Source organism: Corythoichthys intestinalis, chromosome 19 (genome assembly GCF_030265065.1).
Source record: "Corythoichthys intestinalis isolate RoL2023-P3 chromosome 19, ASM3026506v1, whole genome shotgun sequence".
In the NCBI taxonomy this organism is placed as follows: Eukaryota; Metazoa; Chordata; class Actinopteri; order Syngnathiformes; family Syngnathidae; genus Corythoichthys; species Corythoichthys intestinalis.
In genome coordinates, this window is record NC_080413.1 from 20778826 (window position 1) to 20801583 (window position 22758).

General features: G+C 41.0%; 2 protein-coding genes across 10 annotated transcripts in view; both read left to right on the top strand.

Moving 5' to 3' along the window:
- The window catches only part of LOC130907657 (rho-associated protein kinase 2-like), a 52969-nt gene extending 40775 nt beyond the window's left edge, over positions 1 to 12194 (top strand). For 3 of the 9 annotated variants that reach the window (XM_057822987.1, XM_057822993.1, XM_057822990.1), the window contains 5 exons: positions 1415 to 1493; positions 1763 to 2030; positions 3143 to 3410; positions 11469 to 11945; positions 12047 to 12194. In XM_057822987.1, coding sequence (XP_057678970.1) covers positions 1415 to 1493; positions 1763 to 2030; positions 3143 to 3410; positions 11469 to 11760 — 907 coding nt within the window. In that variant the 3' untranslated portion in view covers positions 11761 to 11945; positions 12047 to 12194. Of the gene's footprint in view, positions 1 to 1414; positions 1494 to 1762; positions 2031 to 3142; positions 3415 to 5923; positions 7560 to 10283; positions 11442 to 11468; positions 12009 to 12046 lie in introns of those variants that run through there. The other 6 variants (XM_057822989.1, XM_057822992.1, XM_057822988.1 and 3 more) reach the window with 6 other exon arrangements.
- A 53-nt stretch (positions 12195 to 12247) lies between these two features.
- LOC130907990 (leucine-rich alpha-2-glycoprotein-like) lies at positions 12248 to 21425 on the top strand. The gene is made up of 3 exons (XM_057823566.1): positions 12248 to 13033; positions 13286 to 14264; positions 20522 to 21425. The coding sequence occupies exons 2-3, from the start codon at positions 13288 to 13290 to the stop codon at positions 21417 to 21419; spliced, it is 1875 nt and encodes a 624-aa protein (XP_057679549.1). The 5' UTR covers positions 12248 to 13033; positions 13286 to 13287; the 3' UTR covers positions 21420 to 21425.
- The last annotated feature ends 1333 nt before the right edge of the window (positions 21426 to 22758 follow it).

Below are 22758 nucleotides of genomic sequence, written 5' to 3' on the forward strand. Positions count from 1 at the left end.
ATGAATATGGTTAATTTATATAGTTCATGTATCAGTACATGTACTTCATGCATCTCATTAAAGTAAAAGACAAATTGGGCTCTTGCTTTGGCACGTTCAAATAATGTTACGGTTTGAAAATGATAAGCATAAGTATTAGAAAAACTTCATTGATGCTGAAATTACATTAACCAATAACTGTCTGTTAAACCTGCGTGTAGAGATATTATAGGAACATGTGTAATCTGACCTTAATAATTTTCCCTGAGCTACCTACAACACCTCAGGCCAAGAATCATTCAAATTTAATAAAGTTCTTGCTTGGAGATGAAGAATATAATACCTAGAGTAGGTGAAAAAATGGTCAGAACATGTACTTCGTCCAACAAACATTCGCTCTATCGGAATGGAGGTTAGCAACCCGCGGCTCTAGAGTCACATGTGGCTCTTTAGCGCTGTCCTAGTGGTTCCCTGGAGCTTTTTCAAAAATGTTTGAAAATTGAAAAAGATGGGGGAGGGAAATTTTGTATATATTTTTTGGTTACTAAGGTTTCTGTAGGAGCACATACATGACATCAACATTCTTCTAAGTTATTATTATAATGAAGTCAAACTTGAGGCGGCATCGTACTACAAAGGATTCATGTGGTGCGTCATTCTCTATAGGGTGCACTGCAGGGAAAATAAACCATTGCCGTATTTTCCGTTTCATTTTTCAATGAATGGCACATTTTAAAACTTTATATATATACTGCATATATCGGTTGCACTGCATTATAAGGCGCCGTAGTAGTAGTAGTAATACTAGTGCTTGGGGTCATGTTGTGCAACCACTAAATGAAGCTGCGTTAAAGGGAAAGTCATGTATGATGAACCAAATTTGATCAATATATAAGGTGCATAGGATTATAAGGCGCACATTTGGCTTTTGAAAAAAATTGAAGGCTTTAAGGTGCGCCTTATAGTGCGTAAAATACGGTAATCATATAGACCTATTATATATTTGTAGCCAACTTAGTCATTTTGATAATAGGCTCCTCTAGCTAATATAGATACATACATACATGTGCTGCTTTCATTATTAGGCTAATGCTAAGGCTAACATAAGGCTGTTAATTGTTTGCGGCTCCAGACATATATGCTTTTTTTTGTCCAATATGGCTCTTTCAACATTTTGGGTTGCCGACCCCTGGTATAGAACAACGGAATTCATTAAAAATGAATTCATATTTTTTTCCTTTGGTGCAGATGAGGAGACATTCAAAGTTTGAAAATCATCTAAAAGTTGCAACCTGACAAAAATAAAACTTCTTTAGAGGTTGTGCACTGAGCTATGTTCAGTGTTATATTTTTATTATGTCAACTTTTCGACTGCAGTTATTATTCTGGTTTTCTTGCCCTTATTTTAACGCGTCTCCTTTATTGCCCGCCGCAGCAAGCTGTTTCATGTCCGACCTGTCACTCAGACTGATGTGTACCGTGCAGACGCTATAGAAATCCCCCGGATATTTCAGGTAAGGCAATAATACAATTCTCTATGAATAAAACATTTCTTTCTCTTCCTCCTGTTGCATTTTCTCTCTTCCCCACTTCGCTGGTTCAGTATGGTTGAAAGCTGTTCGTGTCAACCATTTACAAACTGAAATGTAACCAATATAAAATACAGTGGACAAGTTTAATTTATTCCATGATCACACTTTCAAACGTGTTTCTCCATTTAAATGAATACAAGTGCTGTTAATCTATTTGTACTGGTTCCACAAAATGAAATTTCTTCTTCCAGATCCTGTACGCCAATGAGGGCGAGAGCAAGCGTGACCAGGAAGTCGTCATGGAGACCACGCCCTTTGGCGAACGCCCCTTGTACATTAGCCACAAAGGTCATGAGTTCATCCCCACCCTCTATCACTTCCCTTCAAGCTGCGAGGCATGCGCTCGGCCGCTGTGGCATGTGTTTAAGCCGCCACCGGCCCTCGAGTGTCGCCGTTGCCACACCAAGTGCCACAAGGACCACCTGGACAGGAAGGAGGAGGTCATTGTGCCCTGCAAGGGTCAGTATTAAGGGTGTGCCATCTTAGGCACCCCACGATGCAATTCGATTCGATTATGATTCAGGGTGCTACGATTCAATTATTGAAAGATGATCACGGTATTGACGATGATCACGGTTATCACGATTATCGATGCATGGTACATTACTAATTAATAAAATAGCCAAACAAATTTATGTCCATTATTTATCTAAAATATACTAATGATTCACCAGGAACAATAGAAACATGCCCATACAACAAAAAGCTGCCCCTAAGCTGCTTTTTTTATTTTTTACAAGAAAGTGCAAAAACATTAACCATTTTGAAAGGAGTACTTATTTCTCTCAACAATACAATACAATTTACACAGGTGGAATAAACTCCACATTTTCTGGAAAAAAGGGTCTTCAGAAATAAGACTTCTTTTAACCAATATATTTTGTTTTCACAGATTTCTGTACTATTTCGCATGTTTGTAGTGTTTCCGCTGTATTTAATCATGGTTTTACACGTTCAGCATATACAAATACACGTTAGCGAATTAGCTAATTAGCTTAGCAGCGCTAACTATTAACACCTCAAAAACAACAACAACAATTAAGGCTAAAAAGTACAAGAGGGTTCGTGTTCTCACCGCTTATAGATGCATACGGGTCTTAGCAACACACACAGGACATTTTTCAATTGACATAACTTGAAACTACAGCTGGACATCTGAAAGACAAGGGGCAACAAACTATCTCTCTTCCCCTCTCTCTCTAAAAAAAAATAACGTACGCACAGGCTTCTATGCCTGCCTGTCTCATACAAAAATGTATTTTTTGAAAAGGAGTAAATCCCTCGCTCAGTTACCAGGAGCATCCATCATAACGTTGTGCGTGCGTCCGTTAAAGGTGTCCGGGCAGCAGACGTGTCTAGAATTATGTTCCGCTACGAGCGGCTGTCATAAAGTTATGAGGGAAAATCATCGTTTTTGAACCTTTATGAATCGTAATCGAATCGTCACGTGTCGAATCGCGAGCCATGTAATAATCGATTTTTTGGAACTCCCTTAGTCAGTATATGACATAAAACAATTTACTTTATTCATTTAATGGATATTTAATATCATCCATCTTGTTCCTGAACAGTGAACTATGACATATCAACTGCCAAAGAGCTGATTTTACTAAGCGGAAGCCGGGAGGAGCAGCAGCGATGGGTCAGCCACCTTCTCAAGCGCATCCCCAGGAAGCACCCGCAGCCCGCCGCTTCTTCCCATCTACCTGAGCCATCGGCGAGATCTTCCCCCAGAGTTTCGCCACGCCCGTCGCCGAAGAGCTCACCACAGATTTCGCCTCACCGTGGGGCCATGAGGTTGTCAGCCATCAAGTCACAGCAGCCGTCTGGGAAGGCAAGGTGAGGGTGCCGGCACTGTATTGGCCACTAAACTCTTTATTCGTATTCTTGACTGTTTGTTATTACTATAAAGGTCATCAGTTTATAAAAATACTTGGTTTAGTTTGACATTCATGGCCTATACAGGTTAACGTACAAATCAGTTTGTGCCACAGCCAAAGGAGTAAAACCCTGTCCTAAAAAGAAGACCTGTTTACATGTTTTATGTTTATTGATATTAAGGCATTTTCTCCAATAGTTCATGTTCTGTAAAAGCTATTCATAATTACAGTGAACCCTTGCTGTCGGTTTGGATATAGCGATGCAACGAGCAAAATTTGCGAGTCATGGACACTTCACAAAGATTCGAATTTACTTTTACAAATCTTTCACTGTCTTTGACAAGTACTTGAATATATTCCATTCTATTTATGAACAAGGAATTTTCTGATGCTGCTTCACTGTGAATTTCAAACTTGGGGGAAAAAATTAGTTGCACAACAACCAGCAGATGGCAGCAATTTCCCTTTAAGATGTACTGGACTGTCTCAGAAAATTAGAATACACAATATTCTAATTTGTTGAGACAGTCCTGTGTATATATACAGGACTGTCTCAGGAAATTAGAATACACAATATTCTAATTTCCTGACTGTCTCAGGAAGTGGTCTCACAATATTCTAATTTCCTGACTGTCTCAGGAAATTAGAATATTGTGTATTCTAATTTCCTGAGACAGTCCTGTATATATACACAGGACTGTCTCAAAAAATTAGAATATTGTGTATTCTAATTTTCTGAGACAGTCCAGTATATACATTTTAAATTATCACCTAAAAAGAAAAGGTTTAGAAATTGCAGCATTTTGATCAAATCAACCCATCGTCTACTGCTGATTAATAAACAACAAAAACTGTGGAAAAATATGAGAAACTATGGATATCCCGAATGTATATTTTTTCACCCAAGTCCGAGCCACCGGATTTTGAGAATCTGCCGATACAGAGTCCCGATTAGATACTGTAAAAGTCTTTTTTTTTTTTTTTTTACTTAAACAAAAGTTTCAAACATGTTAGAGTACTGTACTGTTTATAGTACTTCCTCTTCTGCTTTTTACGGGAGTGTTTCGGAGTATAAAACGGATATATTTTTGTTTCTTTCGGCAATACCATTGTATTTCTGCATTATTTTGTTACTTTTTAGCCCCTAAAAAAATACTGTAGTGATGCAACGATTAATAGATTAACTCGAGTAACTGATTAGATAAAAGCTTCGAATCAAATTTTGCTACTTCAAGTATTAGTTTAATTAAAGTGGTGTTGTAATGGTTTGTTTTGAAAGTGTTTGCATTTACTTTTATTAATTTGGGTGGATACACTGCCTCCTAGTGGCAACAGTGAATATGCCATAACTCATTTAACATGGCTTAATCCAGCTGCTCCCTGTTAAGACCAACATAAGGTAAGTTTTTGTTTGAGCTAATGTTTTTTTAAGGCATTCGTAATTTAGCTTGTCGGTATATTTAGCCGTTTTTTTGTTTGTTTGTTTTTTTGTGGGACTATGTGGTTGAACAATTTAAGAGCATTGTAAAACAGAGTTAGCATTTTATAGCATTTAAGCTAGCGGACCTTTGCTGTGCAAGTTAGCCAATTGTTCTTTTTTTTTTTTTTTTTGCTGAACTTAGATCCTCATTTATTTATTTTCATGCTGTTTGAAGCTGAGCTCAGGTATTTTAATGTATTTTTAAATGAAGGTGCAATTCTTTATAGTTGAAGAAACACTCGGGGAATTTTATTTTGTATTCGCATTTAATCCCCTTTTGAAAGTATAATCTTTGGAAGCCTTTGTTTACATCTCCTAAAATGTATTCTGCAACACATTAAATGTTACTAATCCGATTACTCGATTATTCGAACTAACTAGTGGATAAATGAATCGACTACTAAAATAATCGATAGCCGCAGCCCTAATATACTGTATATAAAAGGTGATCGGATCGTGGACATCCCTAGTATAGTATTCACAGAACATTATAGTTTGGGGGAAAAAACTGTCAAAATGTAGTCTTTCAGCAAGTCTCTTGAAAGACAAATTGTGTATTAGCTTTAGTAGGGGTTCACTGTAATAATGTGATATGTGCTCCATATGCTCATAAATGCACATCTGAAAGGGACCAAGTGTTACACTGTGCTTTTCATCAATGTATATTTTACGTGAAGCTGATTGGCTACCTCTTCGTCTGTCAGCTGTCTGTTCTTATCCCCAACTGTTAGCCACACGCTAACTGGCTCTCACCCCTCAGCAGCGGCCCAATGCTACGCATCATCCTCCACTGACCTCTTCACCCCACCATTCTAACGTCTCTCATGCTTGGGAGACTGTAAGTAGCTGAGCTACCATGTGTCCTCCGCCAGTTCGCACGGAGTTTTTCTGATTAACCCCCTAATTGATAAACTCACACTTTTGTACTGCCTTAATCTATTCTTGTCCCTGGCTAATGACACCCCAGTTGAACCTCCTACTTACTGTTTCAGATTGCTTGATTTTGGCCTGAAAGACTTGAGGTGGTCATTGGACGACACCGACAGTGATGATGATATTTTCTTCTGAAAGAAGTGACAAAGGGGGGAAGGAGGGTAACTTGGCCTCTGCATGCGTGGTTGCAGCTCCTCTAGAAGCATGTTTGTGTGTGTTCCTGACAATTGCAATGAATTCAAAAAAGTTATAATAGCTCTTTCAACACTGGTTTGATAAGCCCTGTGTGAACTACGGGACTCTGGGAGTTGAACTTGACTAGTTTCGATCATACGATCAGGCGCAACACAGATGAAATGTTACCTACTATACATGTAGGAGAGAGTGGAAAGCCAGCCCGTGAGTGTGACGTTTCATGCCCTAGACTCAAACTTGATGCCCATTTTTATGCTGCAAAAGCAGCTCATGATTGAAAACATCAATCCATCCATCCGTTATCTACCGCTTAATCCGGGGTCAGTTCGTGGAGCAGTAGCTTTAGCAGGGAAGCCCAGACTTCCCTCTCCCCAGCCACTTCAACCAGCTCTCCCGGCGGGATTCCAAGGTGTTCCCAGGCCAGTTGAAAGATGTAAGTCTCTGTCAGACATACGCTAAACTCCGGTTAAATCCCGGGATTTAAACAGATAGCTTTTATGTCTGAAAGCAATTTCCCGAGTCGACTGCCACGGAGATGACACTGATATTGGTCGCGTCCTAGTATAATTTCCAGGATTTACCCGGGAAGCGGCATGTGTGAAAACAACCATTTAATTCCTGGGTCACAGTGCAAAAGCTGATGACTTAAATATTGTGACGTCATGCGGGAGCAGGTAGTGGAGGGAGACATTCTTTGGCCAGAGATGAAGAATCCTGTCAAAATGGCCACCAGCCCAAACACTTTGCTTCCCAGCATGCCGCACAATTCCTGCAGGTGTGGCAGTTTAAGCCACTTAATTACAGCCGGCCTGGAGGAGTATATAAAAGATGACCAGATTGAGGGAGAGGCGGCACAGAAGGAGATGGATAGAAAGCATTTTGAGAACAGACCTAAGTTGATTTTTTTTAGATGTTTATTTTGTTGTTTTTGTTGTCTCTTGTGCAGCATTTCAGCCACTTTTCTTTTCTTTTGTTTTTGTTTTTTTGTTTTATTTTTTTGGAATAAAGAAGATGTGTGTTGGAAACTTTGGCCTCCCGAGCTACTTCCTGGCCAGGCCTACCTCGTGTGACGTCACAATATCATGGTGGGCCGATCGTCATTTCCTCTGTCTTTGCAGAAAGAGGAAAAGCAGCAAACAAACATTGCAATTATCAACATGGCAAACTGGAAAGATCACAAAATTAAACTGAAAATATAACGAAATTAAATTGCTACTAGATCTTACAGCTGAGGAAGAGACAGTCCATCATCCATCTTTGGAAATGTGTGGTTTATTTTGTTCCCGATGCCAACCAAAAATAATGCAATGTCCGCGTTGTAAAATCCCGTCCCTCGCTATCCCCGCACAAGAGTCGCCAACACGGGATAAGAGTGAAAGTGTCCAACCCGGGTAATTCGCGGTACCTCTCCCCATGTCTGACAGCCATGACACGGGTAAATCCCGCGTCACCTGACACGGGAATTTAGTGGGATATACCGCGGGGCAAATAAGTATTTAGTCAACCACCAATTGTGCAAGTTCTCCTACTTGAAAATATTAGAGAGGCCTGTAATTGTCAACATGGGTAAACCTCAACCATGAGAGACAGAATGTGGAAAAAAAAAAAACAGAAAATCACATTGTTTGATTTTTAAAGAATTTATTTCCAAATTAGAGTGGAAAATAAGTATTTGGTCACCTACAAACAAGCAAGTTTTCAGGTTTTCAAAGAGGTCTTAACTTCTTCTGTCGAGGTCTAAGAGGCTCCACTCGTTACCTGTGTTAATGGCACCTGTTTTAGCTCATTATCGGTATAAAAGACACCTGTCCACGACTTTAGTCTGTCACACTCGAAACTCCACGTTGGCCAAGACCAAAGAGCTGTCGACAGCAACAAAATTGTAGACCTGCACCATGCTGGGAAGACTGAATCTGCAATAGGTAAAATGCTTGGTGTAACGAAATCAACTGTGGGAGCAATTATTAGAAAATGGAAGACATACAAGACCACTGATAATCTCCCTCGACCTGGGGCTCCATGCAAGATCTAACCCCGTGGCGTCAAAATGATAACAAGAAAGGTGAGCAAAAATCCCAGAACCACACGGGGGGAACGAGTGAATGTCCTACAGAGAGCTGGGACCACAGTAACAAAGGCTACTATCAGTAAAGCCGGTAACACACTAGAAACGTCGCGTCAACGATCCCGCCGCGAAAACGCACCAGTGACGCTCGGCGTCAATTTCCATAGGACGCGTTTCACGAGCAGCGCGTCTGTGGAGCAGCTCGATTGGTTCACGCGAGGATTGCAAGATTGCGCGAGAATAGCGGGTATTTAAAGGTAATAAAAAAACACTTTGCCTTTCAGACCCCGCGTATTGGCCAGCTTTCTTTTTGAAAGAAAGAAGAAAAAAAGAAGTCATGTGCTGAAGCAAAAAGCAATCCCAATGACAAGGATTTTAACATGTATTTTATAAATTAAATGCTTCAATCATTTTTTTTCCTTATGAACATTTCTAAACTTTATTGATGTTTTTTCTCAAGTTAAAGCACCACGCAGAAATTAATAAATTTAATTGTGTAGCAGGATTTGTGTATTTTTCGTATTAATTACAGGTGTTTTAGCTCATTCCAATTTATTTTATTTATATAGTAAGTTACGATTGCATATTATTTTGAAAATCGACCGGATCCAACGTATTTTTACATGAGTGACTTCTGGCCTGCCCGATCCTACTTAGTAGTATTGAGGCAGGGGGGGCCGTGTCTCGCGTCAAAAAACAAACTCTGCTGTTCTTTTCGCGTGCGTCGCGTTTAGCGGTTCTGGGACGTGTCTAACACGCGGACGCACTGCGACTGGTATGCATTGGCTGATTGACTTTAACGGCCGCGTTTCCAAGTGTAATCGCGGTTGACGCGACGTTCACGTTGCTGGTGTGTTACCGGCATAACACAATGCGCCGCCAGGGACTCAAATCCTGCACTGACAGACGTGTCCCCCTGCTGAAGAAAGTACACGTCCAGGCCGTCTGCGGTTCGCTAGAGAGCATTTGGATTATCCAGAAGAGGACTGGGAGAATGTGTTATGGTCAGATGAAACACAGGTTCTCGTGTTTGGAGGAGAAAGAATACTGAATTGCATCAGAAGAAACACCATACCCCCTGTAAAGCATGGAGGTGGAAACCTCAAGCTTTGGGGCTGTTTTTCTGCAAAGGGACCAGGACGACCGATCTGTGTAAAGGAAAGAATGAATGGGGCCATGTATCAAGAGATTTTGAGTGAAAATCTCCTTCCATCAGCAAGGGCATTGAAGATGAGGCGTGGCTGGGTCTTTCAGCATGACAATGATCCCAAACACACAGCCAGGCCAACAAAGGAATGGCTTCGTAAGAAGCATTTCAAGGTCCTGAAGTGGCCTAGCCAGTCTCCAGATCTCAACCCCATAGAAAATCTGTGGAGGGAGTTGAAAGTCCGTGTTGCCCAACGACAGCCCCAAAACATCACTGCTCTAGAGGAGATCTGAATGGAAGAATGGGCCAAAATACCAGCAGCAGTGTGTGAAAAGCTTGTGAAGAGTTTCAGAAAACGTTTGGCCTCCGTTATTGCCAACAAAGGGTACCTAACAAAATATTGAGATGAACTTTTGGTATTGACCAAATACTTATTTTCCACCATGATTTGCAAATAAATTCTTTAAAAATCAAACAATGTGATTTTCAGTTTTTTTCCCCCACATTCTGTCTCTCATGGTTGAGGTTTACCCATATTGACAATTACAGGCCTCTCTAATATTTTCAAGTGGGAGAACTTCCACAATTAGTGGTTGACTAAATACTTATTTGCCCCACTGTAAGTCTGAAGGGGGCTATAGTCTCTCCAATGTGTCTTGGGTCGTCCCCTGAGCTTCCAGCCAGTGGGACGTACCCGGAACACCTCTCCAGGGAGTCCCTGCTGGGTGACCGGGCTTCTCACCCTGATTGAAAACATCAGAATATTTACAAAAAAACACTGTTGTCTTTCCTTTTAACTAAAGGAATGTGTGTATTCCATTAAAGGCTATGATGTAAGGAATTTGCAACAGACCTTTTGTTTGCATGAACAGTATTTTATAGGAACTGTATTTTAATGTATTCTGTGGATATTGTGTGGGTGTGCGCCATTTATAACAATTGCAGCATGTCTTTGTCTATTTGCTTTTATTTATTTATTTTAATGAAATATTTTCTTTTTCTCCTTCTACAGTTAACCCTGGCTCAGCAAAGGGATTTCTCACTGTGGATGAGTGCCAGCAGTGTGCCAACATGTTGATTTTTTAGAAAAGTGGAAAACTTTTACTCTGGACTATTTTAAAGAGCAGTAATAGCTCAATCTTTTTCATTATGCCAAGTTGTGAAATCAACTTTATGAACAAAACGGACTGTCACTTTTGTGTTTGAAGTGCAAGGTGTGTGTGCGTGCATTGTATATATAAAATGAAGAGTACTTTTTGAGTATTATATCTTAGAAGGTTAAGCACATTTGGATTGTATTATTTTTTATGAGCATATACCATACATCAGCACAGGCTTGTCTGGAAATGCAATAGTTTACAGAACAAAATTGCACATTGTTACTGGGTCACAAAAGGTGATTTGTCACATAGGAAGATTTTTGGTATTTTTAATGGGAAATATCTCGTTTTCTTCAACAGTTAAATAAAATTACATTTAATTTACATTTATTGTCACACTTGTCCTAATGTACCTCTGTAATTTCGCATTTCGGCGACCATTTGATGGCCAGAATAGTTTCATCTCTCTCCAAGTTTCTGGTGGAATGAGTGGGCTTACATGAATCTTTCAGAAGCGCCTAAAGCCAACTGGCACTCATCATACATAATGTAATAGCTCATCACATTGCCCATCTGCTAAAAATTGTACTTCACACTGCACATTGACTAGATTCTCGATCAGTGTGGGACTGACTCTAGGTCTTAGTTAAATGACCCCTAAACCTCTGACCAGACCATTGGATCACACACAAACACAGTAGAAGAATTAAAGTGGATCCAATACATGTATCTATTAAGTTTGTCATTTTTATGCATTTTCTTTTTTTCATTTATTACTGCATTTGTCCTCAATACGTTCTATCACAATTAACTTAAGCCTATCCTAGCATGCTTTAAAATAGAAGTGAGGGCTGGACTGGACCAGCCAATTGTTGGTCACAACAGCCAATCACGCTTTCATGCACACCTAGGGACAGTTAACCTACCGTTTCGGACTATAAGGCGCACCTGACTAAAAGCCGCCATCCAACAAATTAGACACGAAAACGACATTTGTTCGTAAATAAGCCGCACTGGACTATAAGCCACAGCTGTCCTCACTGTATTATGGGATATTTACACCAAAAGATATTAACCGGTAACACTTTATTTGATAGCGGCACCATAAGACTGTCAGAAGATCAAATGAACCACCATGAGGCTTTGAACCAGTTAGCTGCAAAGATTCATTGCTTCAAGAAGCTTCATTTGCCCATCACTGCTCCCTTGAGGAAGACAGTCAACCTCTTCTGCCACCTGCTGTCAACACTGTTGTCATCTAACATGCCTCCTAGCATGCATTGCAGCGCTACAGATGTAAATACCAATCAAAATTCATGTTCTGTGCTAATTTTTTCGTCAGTTACTGTTCCTGTTGTTTCATTAATTGCTAGTTATGGTATTTGGTAACACTTTTAGATCAAATGAACCACCATTAAGCTTTGAACCGATTAGCTGCAAAGAGTCATTGCTTCAAGAAGCTTCATTTGGCCATCACTGCTCCATTGAGGAAGACTGTCAACCCCTGTTGCCACCTGCTGTCAACACTGTTGTCATCCAACATGCCTCCTAGTATTCATTGCAGCGCTACAGATGTAAATACCAATCAAAATTCATGTTCTGTGCTAATTTTTCTTCAGTTACTGTTCCTGTTGTTTCATTAATTGCTAGTAATGGTATTTGGTAACACTTTTAGATCAAATGAACCACCATTAAGCTTTGAACCAGTTAGCTGCAAAGCTTCATTGCTTCAAGAAGCTTCATTTGGTCATCACTGCACCCTTGAGGAAGACAGTCAACCTCTGCTGCCACCTGCTGACAACACTGTTGTCATCCAACATGCCGCCTAGCATGCATTGCAGTGCTACAGATGTAAATACCAATCAAAATTCATATTCTGTGCTAATTTTTTCGTCAGTTACTGTTCCTGTTGTTTCATTAATTGCTGGTTATGTTATATGGTAACACTTTATTTGACAGTGCTGCTGTAAGATTGTCATTGGACAATCATAATTATGACATGAAACTGTCTTGAGCATGAATGAACGCTTATAACAGATGTTATATAATGTCACCTGGCAAATTATCTCACTTTTGAATGGATGTAAATGATCCGAGCTGGACATAAATGGAGTTAGTGCCATAGTTTCCCGGATGACACTTAATGACATCTGTCATAAGCATTCAATAATGCCCATGATGGTGTCATGTTATAATTAGGACGCTACTGTCAAATAAAGCATTATCTATTAACCCAAATAAATCAACAAATAAGTTTCAGTGGACGATAAGCCGCAGGATTTAAAATGAGGGGGAAAAGCGGATTATAGTCTGAAAATTACGGTAAATGCATGTCCAAACTGGAGTACCCAATGAAATCTAATGCAAGCTAAGGTATAAAACGAGGTTCTGAACTGAGATTCAAACCCAGCACCATCTTACTGCCCTACATTAACCCTCGTGTACACTATCATCACATTTAATAAGTGAAGTTCCTCTTCTGTTCTTTGGCTCCAAGTCACATGGTCAGCTGCAACTGTCCGTCCTTGACTGTGCAGAGTGAGCAGCTTGTTTGCATAGTAAGTAATGATTACATTGGGATTGAGCTCCCTGAATGACTCGGTGGTTTTGCAGATCCTGCAGCCGCGCTGACATTCATCCACATTCAAGTATCAGCACGACAGTAAGTTTTCTCATGTGTTATCAGTGCTTTAGGGCGGTGATTCTTTGCCATTGTGCCACGGGAGATAATCAGGCATGCAATAGAAATGGACCAATTTGAATAAATTGGTCTGATGTTATTTACTTTTTCTTACTGCTTATTTTTTTATTTGTTTTAATATGTTTTGATATATTTAAGTGAGGGTAAAACTTTCACAGCCAATTTATGAGTAAAAAGAAATTCTGAGTTAAGCTGTTTCTTCTTCTCCCCTAGAAATGAACATGTTTCGTGCTGTTGTCTTCTTCCTGGCTTATTTCGGCCATGCTACTTCAGCATGCCCGGCGCTTTGCAAATGCTACTCAAGAAGATCAGAGGTGGTCTGCAACGAGGTCCCCCTGACCGAATTCCCCTCTGTAGGTCTCCCAGAGAATACCACTACCCTTACCATCCAGTTCACTAACATCACATCCATTTCTGAGGAGGATCTCAAAGCGATACCCAAGCTGAAGGAGCTCCACCTGTTCAGCAATCACTTAAAAAACCTGTCCTCACATCTCCTCAGGGGCGTGCCACACCTCACCACTTTGGACCTGACTGGCAACAAACTGAGGCACTTGCCTGCAGATGTCTTCAGCCATGCCCCGCTTCAAATACTTGTGCTCAAAAACAACCTTATCGAGAAAGCGGAAGCTTCGTGGCTTCCAGATAACTCCAACCTTACCTGGCTGGACGTCTCTGGGAATCGTTTGACGAATGTCCCTGCGGATTTTCTTAAAAAGATCCCCCACTTGGAAAACCTTGACCTCTCCCACAACCATCTAGAGAAGCTCTCAGCAGGTTCCCTGGATCCACTCACCAAACTTGATCGCCTGAATCTGCGCAACAACAAACTCGAAAATCTCAACGCTTCTTTACTCCATAGCACCCGGAACCTTACCTACCTGTTCCTCTCCAGGAACAAGCTTAGTCGTGTACCCCAGAACATTTTTCAGGAGCTCACTCAGCTCAAACATCTCAGTCTGGATGACAACCAACTCAGCAGCATCCCCTCAGGACTGCTCAACCATCTGAACGCCCTGGAGGATGAGGGGCTGGATCTGACTGCAAACCCGTGGATGTGTGATGGGAAGATTGAGTACCTCTTCGGGTGGCTCCAGAAGAACCAAAAGAAAGCGTTCCTACCGGAGACCATCATTTGTTCCGGTCCTCAGTCTCTGAAGAGTCGCTCGGTGATGTCACTCAAAGAGACTGAGCTAAAAATCTGAGTAAAGGTTTTGAGAAAAATCTCATCTTCTCATTGAGTCACAGTTTACATACCGACAAACCGATATTGCTCATGCTAGGACACTATATACAGTGACGTCCAATGCACTGCTTGCTAGGTTTGGCAAATTTCATCTACAAATCACAAAAAGAACTTCACTAACAATGCTTTATGTTCATGTGAGAGCTACTGAATCTTTGTAGTGCAACAGGAACATGTTTGTGACTACAAAACGCAAGTCAAAGAGAAAAACTCGTTCCCATTGCTTTAACATCCTGAAGATGTGAACGGCTGTGACACGACATATTCACGTCATTCATAATTCTTGAGCAGACGAAACAATTCTCTTGCCTCATCACTTTTTTCAGTGCTTTCTGATTGCTGTTCATCCGTGTGGCTGCTGTCCCTGATTGTTCTTTCATAAACACCCAAAATTTCAATCAGCAAGATCATCCTTTTGGAAGAGGCTTACATTACATTATCATTTGCAGAGGTTAAAAAATGTTAAAAAGCCTATTATGCTGAAGTATGGTGTTGAAGGTAAAATAGCTCACTTGGTATATGTTTTTGAACTTGTTATTTTTCACCACTGCTAACCATGTACCAGACATAGGTATTCAATAAAAATGTTATTAAAGTAGTCTCATTTTATATGGGAATATTGTCTTAACTTCAGCAACACATACCACACAGTTAACACAATTTTTGTGACTCGTAATCAATATTAAGATTGTCAGTGGAGGAATGTAACAAAGTAAAAGTACTTTGTTACACTACTTAAGTACATTTTTGTGTATCTATACTTCAGTCCAAATATGAAGTGGTACTTTTTACTTTACTACATTTTGCAGCACTTATCTGTACTTTTTACTCCACTACTATTCACCTTTCGCCTAATTGTCACCTGCGTTAAACGTTACTTTTGTTTTTCTCTCCCACATGCCTCCAGCGCAATCAATAAGACCCGTGCAACTATACCGTTATTGAGCACTAGAGAGAGTACAAGCAAGATTAGGCAGGTGAATGAGATACTGAACAATAAAAAACAACAGTGAGAACAACGCGATTTCAGATGGGTGCTGCACAATCTCGTACAGTAGATGGGGGTATGCACCTGATAGATAGTTGTGTGCAATCCGCCATTAAGATAAGTTCTGGAGTTTTTTGAGCTTGTTAAGCTTCCGTTTACAGTGCAGTCAGTTTATATATATTTTTTCCCATTCTGCACAGTTACATATTTACTCAAAGTGCCTGTGACAGCATAAAAAAATCTTAAATAGCATTATTATGTGAATTAGAATCATATTTTGAGACGATTCGAATATATACAAGTATTTGGCAAAGCGCAGATGACGAGAAATTAGTCTTTTAATCTGCCGTTTAGAACCACCTGTCCTCATAGCGCTCCCCAGCTGGATGATGACCTCGGCAGGGTCACGATTTCATCTGATTTAGAATTCAGCCCATTCAGGGGGAAGATTCAGAACGAGGAAAATACAACAGAGAGCAGCCAAATGTCATGACTGTTTCAGTCTCTCCAATATTTTCCAGGATATTATTAGTATTTTTCCTAAATTGCTAAATAAATGGTGTGGTCATGAGAAATGACAGTTTTGTGCTAAATGGAATATGAAATATTAAAAGTGCATTTATTCAATATGACAGGGCAAAATTACTGCATAATGGTCAAAACCGCCTACTTCTTCCTCTCTCTTTTTTTTTTTTTTTTTTTTTTTGACCTGTCCTGTTCAGCTGTTTGACACGGAAAATGGAAGTCTAAGTGCCCGGATAGTCTGAACAGTTTTAATGTTTCACATTGAGAGTCTGACATACTCCCATTGTGATCATTCAACATACCTCGTTTATTATGACAAAGCAGCGAACAAGAAGGGGTTGTGGGGGAACAGAAGAAAAGAAACACGAGAAGAAAGAAAAGAAACACAAACAACAACAAGAAATACATTGAACGCCTAACTACACTAACTACTAATATTTTGGTGCTATCGTCAGCTAAATGTATTTCCGGTTGACACCATGTGGGCGGCCTGTTGACCAGGGAAAGAGGGGGGAGGGGTAGGGGAGTCTATAAGCTAAGTGATTGAAAGGGGTAGAGTGTACACAAATCAGCTCCGTGATCTAGAACCCAATAATCGTGTGAATCCCCTGTGAGTGTAAGCCCGTTGGCGACCGACCGTACGCCGCCCCATCGCCAATCCTGGCACCGGGACCCCCCACCCGAGCGCGCCCAGTCACATCCAGCCGCACGCGAGCCCCACCGGGCACGAAACAGCCACGCAGACGAGCGGAGACGCCACGCGGGCGCCGATACAGGGCCACGGCCCCCACCCAGCTAGCCCAGGGAGGTGGGGCAGTGCAACCCATCCCTCCTCCCGCAGCCCAGCAAAATTACTGCATAATGGTCAAAACCGCCGACTTCTTCCTCTCAACAACGGTATTTAAGCCACCGGAGTTAGTCCGGCTTTTGTCATTTCCCTGCCCTGGCTTCGGAGGAATGAACATAAACAAAGCAGGAGGCGTGACAGCTAGCCGAAATGCTAACCCGAACCGAGCAGCTTTCCCAAGACTTATGAGCCTTTCATACTCATGTCACACTTCACTGATCGGCCAACCCCTGGCGCCGAGCAAGTTTCGGCCGTCGTTCCCCTGCTGCGGGCAGGAGTGCTCGCTGCCGGGGACACAGCTGGAAAATGACTGACGGACAAACCGGCTTGCATCGGAGCGGGGAGCTCCTCGTGGCCAAGCCGAGGAAAGCGCATTCTCGGCGGGCACGCGAAGATGACGGAGCGGGCTGGGTCGTCCAACCCCCGGCGGCAAGCAAGTTACGCCTCGTCATTCCCCTGCTGCGGGGAGGAGTGCCTGTTGCCAGGGACGCAGATGGAAAATGACTGCTGGACAAACTGGCCGACATCAGAGTGGGGAGCAGCTCATGGTCAAGAAAAGGAAAGCGCATTCTCGGTGGGCACGCAAATAGGACCAAGCGGACTGGATCGGCCAGCCAAGCCAAGGAAAGTGCATTCTCGTCGGGCACGCCTTTATCGGCCAACGACCATAGTGTGCTCACTTCACAATGCTCTCACAGCTGTCTGACTTGTTTTGCCCATTATCTGCGGTGAACGGGAACTTTTTGAAACCCAAAAAGGCTCACACGCCGTTCCCTGGTGCATCAACAAAAGCCTGCAGCACATTGGGCTGTCGTGATGCGAAAAATAAACGAAATAATCCGCAAATTCAGCCGAATCCTCAGTCGTTCTGCATAAAGGTAGTATAGTAGTAGTAGTATTTGCTGTTTACTGAAGATGATTATCCCGCTGATGTCACATTTGAATTTTTCATCGAATAGTTTTACTTGTAAATTTTAAAGTAAATACTTTTGTACTTGAGTAAACTTTTCCTTCGAAAGTTGTACTTAAGTAATTTTTTGCCGCTGTATCTGTACTTTTACTTAAGTAAAAAAACGAAAAAAGATCCATCACTGCACATTGTCATATTTTGCATATATCTAGCAGACATGGGAAAATAGATCAATAAAATTTGCTTAGATTACAATCCCTAGTCAATTTTTGTGAGGTCACTTGTTTGGCGGAATTCCAAAGTTCATTTAGACTTATGCTTCTTTCTGGGCCCTCATGCTGCATCTAACAGGAGAAATGATCGAGAGTCAGCAATAACAACTACAAACATTTAAAATTCATCATTCTTGGTGTGTTCAATATAAAATACAGATTGTGTATTGATGGTTGACATTTTTTGCCTTATGCTTGTGTGACAGTAGTTGTTTCAATCACCTGTTTGGCTCCGCATGTGTTAAACTACAGGTTACAACGAATGTCTATGGAAATGCCTCAACATCAGATAGATTGGCGTATCTACAGTGCAATGGAAATGAGAAAATTACTTAGAGATCAGACTGACTGCAACAATAACAAAAGAAACTTGCGTTTATATTTTGATTTCAACAAGTATATCTTCAATGTTTTTTTTAAGGTCAGTCGGTCTTCTAGTGTAAACGGTTATTAGAATGTGATCCTGAATGAAAGCTTCACTGATAGAAGCTTGTTGAATAATGATAAGTGACAGCCAGAAAGGATTAGCTCGGGCTCTGCTGTGCTTGAGACAGGTTGAGTCAATGGAAAGCTCTCTGGCTGCTTTTAAGACACGCAGAGGTCAAATGTAAGCAAGTTCATCCACCAAATTTGGTCATTTCTAAAGATAATGCCCACTTGGGTTGCTGCATCTCAATTTAACCAATTGCAAATGCAGCAAATTGGGCTTTGGAAGGAGCTGCACTGGTCTCAAGGGCCGTTATTGGATGACCCGTTAATAAAGCATGTCGAAAGGTAGGCTTCTACAGCTGTTTTGAGGCATGTCCAAACCAGAGCTGAAATTCTAGTCAACAGAAAACACCTACTGAACATGGACTGCACTCGATACCAAGAGCTTTATGCTAGTCGAAAAGCATCAGCTTGTCCACTGGGAGCTGAAGAGGTAAGAACAGACATGTCCAAAGTCCGGCCCAGGGGCCAAATGCAGCCCGTGGTCAAATTTCATCCGGCCCCCAGCCTCGGTCCTAACATCAATAATGTCTGGTCCGCATACATACTTAATAAGTTGGTCAGCAGTACTGCTACCAGCATATGAAGTACCGTTAGCTTACACACTAAATGCTACTCATCATTTACCCACTAAAAGGCAGCAGCACTCTAAGCAACATTTCCCCATGTGACCCTTTACTCCCAATTTTCTAAAATGACGACAATCAACGACAACAAAAAGCTGACTGTGACGGCCGACGCTTCAAGGATAGGTGGAAATTGGACTATTTCTTCACTAAAATACGCAACAACTGTGTCCGCCTCATTTGCAAAGAGACAGTCACTGTTTTTAAAGAGTTCAAAGTGAGGCGATATTACCAAACAAGACACGCTGACATGTATGACAAGATTACAGGGAAGATACGTTGTGAGAAATTGAAGCAACTTGAAGCTTGTTTATTTCACAGTAGTATTTCGCAAGAGCCCGAGAGTCGAAAGAGAACACCACAAAGGCTAGTTGTGAGATTGTTGAAATTATTAAATAATTTAAAAATAAGAATAATAAAGCAAATGTGACGCACAGAATGGCTTGCTAAAATTTGCTTAAATATATTGTTCTTAGGGCTGTCAAATGATTAAAATTTTTAATCGAGTTAATCACAGCTTAAAAATTAATTAATCGTAATTAATCGCAATTCAAAACATCTATAAAATATGCCATTTTTTCTGTAAATTATTGTTGGAATGGAAAGACGGATATATACATTCAACATACTGTACATAAGTACTGTATTTGTTTATGATAACAATAAATCAACAAGATGGCATTAACATTATTAACATTCTGTTAAAGCGATCCATGGATAGAAAGACTTGTAGTTCTTAAAAGATAAATGTTAGTACAAGTCATAGAAATTTTATCTTAAAACCCCTCTTAATGTTTTTGTTTTAATAAAGTTAGTAAAATTTTCAATCAAAAAAATAAACTAGTAGCTCGCCATTGTTGATGTCAATAATAATTATGGTGCTGAAGCCTGAAAGTGCTGAAACCCATAAAATCAGTCGCACCCAAGCGCCAGCAGAGGGCGGAAAAACACCAAAAAACACAAGTAACAAGTGCAAATGACACTTTGTTGTCATTTTAATCTGTTTGAGTGGGGCATGTGCATTAAATGCGTCAAATATTTTAACGTGATTAATTTTTAAAAAAATAATTAACGCCCGTTAACGCAATGATTTTGACAGCCCTAATTGTTCTACGTAAAAAACGTCAGCCAAGGTCGGCCCCCCCAAATTTTTACGACACCAAATCTGGCCCCCTTTGCAAAAAGTTTGGACACCCCTGGGTAAGAGAGAAAGCTTATGTGTTTGTGACGCTCATCCTATTGATCACTAGTTGGTGTTTGCTTGGTTCTATTTACCTGTTGCAACATAGTCTTTAGTGCCTGCCCTTGTTCCTGACTTAATGGTAGGAGCACATGTGGTGTGAACCGACATCTCTCCAGTCACATTCAGGTAAACAAACACTTTGTCATGATTTATAAAGACATAAGATTCAGGAATTAGCAATATTTTTATTTACAGTGTGCAGTGATTGAAGATGAACTTGAAGCTGCTGCTGCTGCTTACTTTGTGTGCGGTGCCTAAATGCAACGTCCACGCTTGCCCACATAAGTGCTCCTGCTCTGGCAGTAAGGTGGAGTGCGCAGACGTCTCGACCATGACGTCATTCCCTGTTGACGGTTTACCACCCGACACAACTGTGTTGTCCATCTGGTCTACCCAGATTTCCTCTATTGAAGCAAGTCATTTAAATGCTGTGCCCTTTTTGAACAGGCTTCAACTGTACGCAAACAAATTGGACAAACTTCCTTCAAATCTACTGCAGAACGCTTCCCGGCTAAACTCATTGGACCTCACTGGAAATGAGCTTGGACATCTTCCTCCAGGAGTCTTCAACCAGAAGTCACTCCGAAACCTAGTCCTCAAAAATAATCACATTGAACAAGCAGACGCAGGGTGGTTTGCTGATAACAACAGCTTAATCTGGTTGGACTTGTCCGGGAATCGGTTATCAGATATCCCAACAGCTTTGCTTCAGAAGCTAAAACATCTGGAACATCTGGACTTAAGTGACAACAACCTGCAAGATCTGCAACCAGATGCCCTGAAGAACCTGCACCATCTGGACATTCTTAACCTCGCCAGGAACAAACTCACCACTCTTCCTCCAACAGCCTTCAGTCACAACCCGAACCTCTTACGTCTGTTTCTACAGGAAAATCTTCTTAGAGAGCTTCCACCATCCCTTTTCTCAGGTCTGCAGCGTCTTCAGATGCTTCTTCTCAACCAGAACCGGCTCCAGCATATCCCCGAGGGCCTGCTAGATGGCAGGAATTCTTCTTTCCAGTTGATCCTAGCAACAAACCCATGGCTCTGTGATGGGAAAATACAGTATCTGTGGAGGTGGCTTAATGAGCATACACAGAATGTCTTTTATTTGGAGGAGGTGACATGCAACAGACCCGAAGAGCTCAAAGACAGACAAGTTGTGTCTTTAACTGAAAGTGAACTTGGTCTGGTCAGATGAGATGATTCCAGGAAAGGGATATTTCTGTAAAATGCAAATACGCCACCTATTGGCAGTGGACATACTGCCAGTTCAGTTCTGTGATAAGTAGTATTTTTTAGCTCGATTTTTCAATTATTGACATTATTATATCAATGTAAGTGCTCTTTTGTCAGCTTAGTCACAACTAGTGGGTTAAATGTCAATGTCATGTAAGGACGATAATGCATAAAAGCAAAAGTACCCTATTTTCCGCACTATTACATTTATCTTTTAAGAACTACAAGTCTTTCTATCCATGGATCGCTTTAACAGAATGTTAATGTTAATGCCATCTTGTTGATTTATTGTTATAACAAACAAATACAGTACTTATTTACAGTATGTTAAATGTATACTATATCCGTCTTGTGTCTTATCTTTCCATTCCAATAATTTACAGAAAAATATGTCATATTTTATAGATGGTTTGAATTGCGATTAATTACCATTAATTAATTTTTAAGCTGTGATTAACGCGATTAAAAATTTTAATTGTTTGACAGGCCCAATTATTCTATAATTTCCCTTCTGTCTACTTTCGACATGTCAAAGTTTTAAAACTGTTTAATCATTTAAAGATAGATTCAAGTCAAGATTTTGTCAATTTAGGAGTATTCTGGATAAAAGGGTACTCACTTTAGGTTCACTACAACAGAGCCTTCCTGAGAAGTCTACTGCTTTAAGATGGCGGATGTTTATTAACGCCGGCAAGTCTGTCATTTTGCATCTAGTTCTCAATACATCTTCTAACGTCACCGTCGTCTGTCATTTTGCATCTAGTTCTATATACACTCACCGGCCACTTTATTAGGTACACCATGCTAGTAACGGGTTGGACCCCCTTTTGACTTCAGAACTGCCTCAATTCTTCGTGGCATAGATTTAACAAGGTGCTGGAAGCATTCCTCAGAGAGTTTGGTCCATATTGACGTGATGGCATCACACAGTTGGTGCAGATTTGTCGGCTGCACATCCATGATGCGAATCTCCCGTTCCACCACATCCCAAAGATGCTCTATTGGATTGAGATCTGGTGACTGTGGAGGCCATTTGAGTACAGTGAACTCATTGTCATGTTCAAGAAACCAGTCTTAGATGATTCCAGCTTTATGACATGGCGCATTATCCTGCTGAAAGTAGCCATCAGAAGTTGGGTACATTGTGGTCATAAAGGGATGGACATGGTCAGCAACAATACTCAGGTTGGCTGTGGCGTTCCAACGATGCTCAATTGGAGCCAAGGGGCCCAAATAGTGCCAAGAAAATATTCCCCACACCATTACACCACCACCATCAGCCTGAACCGTTGATACAAGGC